Source organism: Oncorhynchus keta, chromosome 19 (assembly GCF_023373465.1).
Source record: "Oncorhynchus keta strain PuntledgeMale-10-30-2019 chromosome 19, Oket_V2, whole genome shotgun sequence".
Taxonomy (NCBI): domain Eukaryota; kingdom Metazoa; phylum Chordata; class Actinopteri; order Salmoniformes; family Salmonidae; genus Oncorhynchus; species Oncorhynchus keta.
In genome coordinates, this window is record NC_068439.1 from 52,823,959 (window position 1) to 52,829,664 (window position 5,706).

Below are 5,706 nucleotides of genomic sequence, written 5' to 3' on the forward strand. Positions count from 1 at the left end.
TAGTCTGTGTCCTTTGTCTCTGCCCCCCTCTTTCTCTATCTCTTGCCCCCCTGAGAGTGCTGAGTTTTTAATGGTTGTCCACTAGTTTCAGCAGCAGGAGCTGTCCACTAGGCTCAGCACCAGGAGCTGTCCACTAGTTTCAGCAGCAGGAGCTGTCCACTAGGTTCAGCACCAGGAGCTGTCCACTAGGTTCAGCACCAGGAGCTGTCCACTAGTTTCAGCAGCAGGAGCTGTCCACTAGGTTCAGCACCAGGAGCTGTTCACTAGGTTCAGCACCAGGAGCTGTCCACTAGTTTCAGCAGCAGGAGCTGTCCACTAGGTTCAGCACCAGGAGCTGTCCACTAGGTTCAGCACCAGGAGCTGTCCACTAGTTTCAGCAGCAGGAGCTGTCCACTAGGTTCAGCACCAGGAGCTGTCCATAGAGAGAATCTCAATTGGATTAGCTTGATTCCTCGCGTCCTCTCCTTGCGTCCTTCTCTCACCTCCTTTTGAAAAAGGTCAAAAGTAATCTAAATTAAATATAACGCTCCTTCTCCACTGGAATATCATCAGGCAAATTGTTCACAGAGGAATAATCCCAAGATACATGTGTAAAGTGGTCAAAATAATTAGCTAGCTGTGCTAGACATTTTATAGGTAAATTAATAAGTAGAGTATTGATTTTAAATGTGTGCATGCTTTTCTCCTCTGAGAAAACAACAGCTGATTCAAAGGGGGTCGGGGGAATTGCAAAACTCATCTGCAGTACTACAACCTGAGTATCCTCTACCGGAGGAGGCTGTCGAAAAGCTGAGCAATCTCCTCCGTTCAACAATTAACGAATTGACATTCTTCTTTATATGGCGCCCACTTATCGGTTTCCGTGTCACTGAGGAGAGTAGGACAGAGGAGTCGAGGAGAGGACAAACTTTTTCCCAATTGAGAATCTTGCATAGAGGAGAACAGGGGAGCTGGGAGCTGTCCACTCGTTTCAGCCCCAGGAGCTGTCCACTCGTTTCAGCACCAGGAGTTGTCCACTAGTTTCAGCACCAGGAGCTGTCCACTAGTTTCAGCCCCAGAAGCTGTCCACTCATTTCAGCCCCAGGAGCTGTCCACTCGTTTCAGCACCAGGAGTTGTCCACTAGTTTCATCCCCAGGAGTTGTCCACTAGTTTCAGCCCCAGGAGCTGTCTACTAAGTTCAGCACCAGGAGCTGACCACTAGGTTCAGCCCCAGGAGCGGTCCACTAGGCTCAGCACCAGGAGCTGTCCCCTAGGTTCAGCCCCAGGAGCTGTCCACTAGGCTCAGCCCCAGGAGCTGTCCACTAGTTTCAGCCCCAGGAGCTGTCCACTAGGCTCAGCCCCAGGAGCTGTCCACTAGTTTCAGCGCCAGGAGCTGTCCACTAGGCTCAGCACCAGGAGCTGTCCACCAGGTTCAGACTAAATTTCCTTCAGCAGCAGAAAACATATCACTGATATTCCACTTTAAAAAATGAACAATGATCCTGTACTACTAATGGGCAATCTATATTTCCTTAAGCAGCATTTACATCTCAAATCAAATCAAATCAAATTGTTTTGGCCACATACACATATTTAGCAGGTTTTATTGTGGGTGTAGCAAAATGATTGTGTTCCAGGCTCCAACAGTGCAGTAATATCTAACCCTAACAAAACATTTCACTGATCTTCCACTTAAAAATAGTTTTTTTACAGTGATCCTGTACTAATAATGAGCAATCTAAATTTACACACTACTAACAGAGGGAATTAAAATATGACGCTTGAACACCCAGTGTATAAGGACAGTGCTCACATACAGAACAGTCCTGGGTGTTGGTTTATATTTTCCATCATGTTCCCATGTGAATTAGCTAGTGATTCCCAAATACAACATCAAACACAGGCGATAGCTATCCTGGCGCACAGCCTCTACTGCACGCACAGCTGCACACGCTCCGCTCCAGAGACGACACGACCGCTCTGTGGGGAGAGAGAGCCACGGCTGCCTGCGCCGCACAATGTCTACCGCTCTGAATTAATACAGGAAAGAGAGGGGAGGGGGGGGCGATAGAACGAGAGAGAGTGAGAGAGACTGAGTGAGAGACAGGGAGGTAGAGACAGAGACAGAGTGAGGTGGGGAATGTGATTCCAGCCTCGCGCTCCGTTGGCTGGCTAGGAGAGGCAGAGAATCTAGGCTTGGCAGTGGGCTTGGCTTGGTTCATCTCTGCCTTTCTTTCCCCCTCTCTGTCTCTCTCTGTGGGCAGCAGTCGTCATCATTGGTTCCTCTTGGGTTTGCCGTGGTTGCCTGGAGAGCCGACGGTGGTTGGGGACCGATGGGAGGGTAAGTCAGATGCCTTCCTCTCTGGGTTGTGTTCTGCTGCAGTGCCTTGTTCGACAAGGGTCTCTCTATCTCTCTCGCTCTCTCTCTCTCTCTCTCTCTCTCTCGCCTGCTCGCCTCACACATTCTACATACAGCCTCTGCCTGTTTCTCCCTCCCTCCTCCCTCCCTCCTTCTCTCCTCCCTGTCTGTGTCTCCATCGCTCGCTCTGCTCTCTCCTCTGCCTCCCTCCCTTGTTTTTCTCTAAAGTGGCTGCAGCTCCCCTTTCATTCACTTCTCTCCCTCCATTTCTCAAGTGCTACGGGAATGAGCAAGAACACCCCGATTCTGATGACAGTGACAAAGAAAGAGTGAAAGAAAGGAAGGAGGGAAGTACAGAAGAGAGAGGGAAGGTGAGAGAAAGAGAGAGAAGAAAGGAAGGGAGAGAGAGAGAGAGAGAAACTGCCAGTGTCGAAAACGAAGTGTGTGAGAGAAAGAGAGAGCGAGAGGGAGACTGGTTGCAGACTGACTTTCAGACAACTGGGAGAGGAAGCAAAAAGAGAGCTTTACCGTCGCCATTTCAGTAGGTTTCTTTTTTTTGCTTCCTCCTGTTCTATATTGTGGTTGTGTCGTCTCAGTTGTGTTTGTTATGAACATAGAGAGAGGCTAGTCAACTGTGAATAGTGAGACTAGGACTGTGGTAAACATTCCAGCACACAATGTTGACAACATGCTTCATCTCTGATGGGATTATGGCGTGGAGCTACTTTCCTGCAATGAGAGAAATGCCACTTGCTGTGAGTTAGGACAGATGAACGTGGTCCATAAGGCTAATATATATATATATATATATCTGGATACAAACGTTGTCTCTGCATGAGTGTGTCGGTTGCTGTTTGTTGTTTTGTTTTTGTTTTCGACAAAGTTCTGCAAGGGCTTGAGGTAGGGATGCTACCACTAAAGTTGATCTTCCTGATGTGTTGCTCGTTACCTCAGCAATGGACACTACTAGTATGAGCCCCACTAACACTTACCGTAACTATGACATACTGGAACAAACAACTGCAATGTCTATCCATCAGAGACCACAAATACAGTCATTGTCCAATTTGTATTTATTTATATATATGTATATACATATATATATATATATATATATATATATATATATTGCAAAACTGACATATACCCCTTTGTAAGAGAGGTGCCTTTGTTTTATAGAAGCCCCTACATAAAAGGGAGTGTTGCAAAAGCTTTTCACAGAACTTAATGTGCTATCAGGAATGATTATACCATCTGAAACAAATCTACATTTGATCTGAATGCTCATCCTGCTGTTCCAGGAGTGGAACACAAACTGGAAGGAGTCTCTTTGTTGAGCCTGGTCAAAGTCGCGCACACTTGGACCTGCAGTTTTGAGCAGACAGGAAGAAACATACAATGTACATCTCTCGCATTGTCGCCTCACGGTCAATCACACGCCGATGGCCTTGACTTGAATGGTGGGTTCGTCGCTACGGTCACCCGCACGTTCTGCGTGTGGCAATGTGAGGGAGCCATTTATGAATTAATGAGACAAACTTATGGGAGGCCTTCTGAGCTCCGTTGACCCGTGGACTGTCCCCGTTCCAGTTAGCCCAGCCATGCTGAATTGAACCCCTACAATGTAGTTGCATTAAAAAGCAGAAGAAGAAAAAACATCCTTGTGCTGCAGGGAGTCTGAATACTCAGAGGCAACCGCTATCTAGGGTAATGACAGACGATGTTTAATAGGGGACCTTTGCTATAGCCAGACCTTCGCTGCATTGCAATGCTGTGTACTGTGTGCCTGCTTTTTCTTTTTTTTTTTAACAGAAATAAAAAACATTCACCATGGGAAATAATAGTGTTTCTCCGCGTGGATGGTTGAGAGAGGGAAAGTTGGGATGATGGTTGAGGATGAGGCCGAGTTCATCAACATTATCGAACGTTTCGGGTCAAAGTGGCAACATCTTCATGGAATGTATTCTCACTATGAAATCCGAAACTGTGTGAATTACCAACTGTATTAACAGTACTACCATGGCGAATGTAGTTGTTTTTACAAGGATCTGTCTGTCTGCCCTGTCTGTCTGCCTTGTCTGTCTGCCTTGTCTGTCTGGACAGATGTGGACAGTGGCTTAACTCCTCCTTCATTGTTGGTGAATCTAACTATAGGATCTGGTGGGGTTGCATGTGGCTTGAGCCCAGTATACATGTAGACAGACACTCTGATTGCTGAATCGTGTCATGCTATTAGCCAGTCTCCAAGGCTGTGAGGCAGGCTTCTGTTGGGCCTGTCTGCTCACACACACACACACACACACACACACACACACACACACACGCACACGCACACGCACACGCACACGCACACACACACACACACACACACACACACACACACACACACACACACACACACACACACACACACACACACACACACACACACACACACACACACAAAGAGACAGACTGGTGAATGAGGCCTGATCACACACACTTTAGGGCACACAGCACAGCAACGATACATTTAAGTATACTTGTGAATTAGACTTTATAATCTCCTGTTGCTACTTCTGCTGCTGCTACTGCTGTTGCTGTTGTTGTTTTGGTTATTGTTGTCGTCGTTGTTGTTGACAATAATGATGATGACGACTCATATAAACTCATTGATACAACAATAAAGCATATTGAAAGATACCGTCACACAAAGCACAAAGCCTGTTTGAAAAAACTGGTACTCTGAAAATGGCCACAGCACTATCTAATAATATGTAATACTAATGGAAGCTGGCATTGACTATCTAATAATATGTAATACTGATGGGAGCTGGTATTGATAAACACACTAATAATATTTAATACTGATGGGAGCTCGTATTGATAAACGAACTATCTAATAATATGTAATACTGATGGGAGCTGGTATTGAAAACACAGAACTCTCTAATAACATGTAATACTATCCTTCCATTGAACAAACACAGCACTATCTAATAATATGTAATACTGATGGGAGCTGGTATTGATAAACACAGAACTTATCTAATGATATTTTATCTAATACTATGTAATACTGATGGGAGCTGGTATTGATAAACACAGCACTATCTAATAATATGTAATACTGATGGGAGCTGGTATTGATAAACAACATCTAATAATATGTAATACTGATGGGAGCTGGTATTGATAAACACAGAACTATCTAATAATATGTAATACTGATGGGAGCTTATATTGATAAACACAGAACTATCTAATAATATGTAATACTGATGGGAGCTGGTATTGATAAACACAGAACTATCTAATAATATGTAATACTGATGGGAGCTGGTATTGATAAACACAGAACTATCTAATAATATGTAATACTGATGGG

The 5,706-nt window shown here is 45.0% G+C and overlaps 1 protein-coding gene across 15 annotated transcripts in view; it reads left to right on the forward strand.

The window, feature by feature from the left end:
* Positions 1–1,945: 1,945 nt before the first annotated feature.
* Positions 1,946–5,706, forward strand: part of myt1la (myelin transcription factor 1-like, a) — a 54,096-nt gene continuing 50,335 nt past the window's right edge. For 5 of the 15 annotated variants that reach the window (XM_052470764.1, XM_052470769.1, XM_052470765.1 and 2 more), the window contains exon 1: positions 2,505–2,880. Coding sequence is in view for 1 of the 15 variants with exons in the window: in XM_052470771.1 (XP_052326731.1) it covers positions 2,314–2,321 (8 nt within the window). In the remaining 14 variants the exon portion in view is untranslated. Of the gene's footprint in view, positions 2,322–2,502; positions 2,881–5,706 lie in introns of those variants that run through there. The other 10 variants (XM_052470759.1, XM_052470763.1, XM_052470771.1 and 7 more) reach the window with 5 other exon arrangements.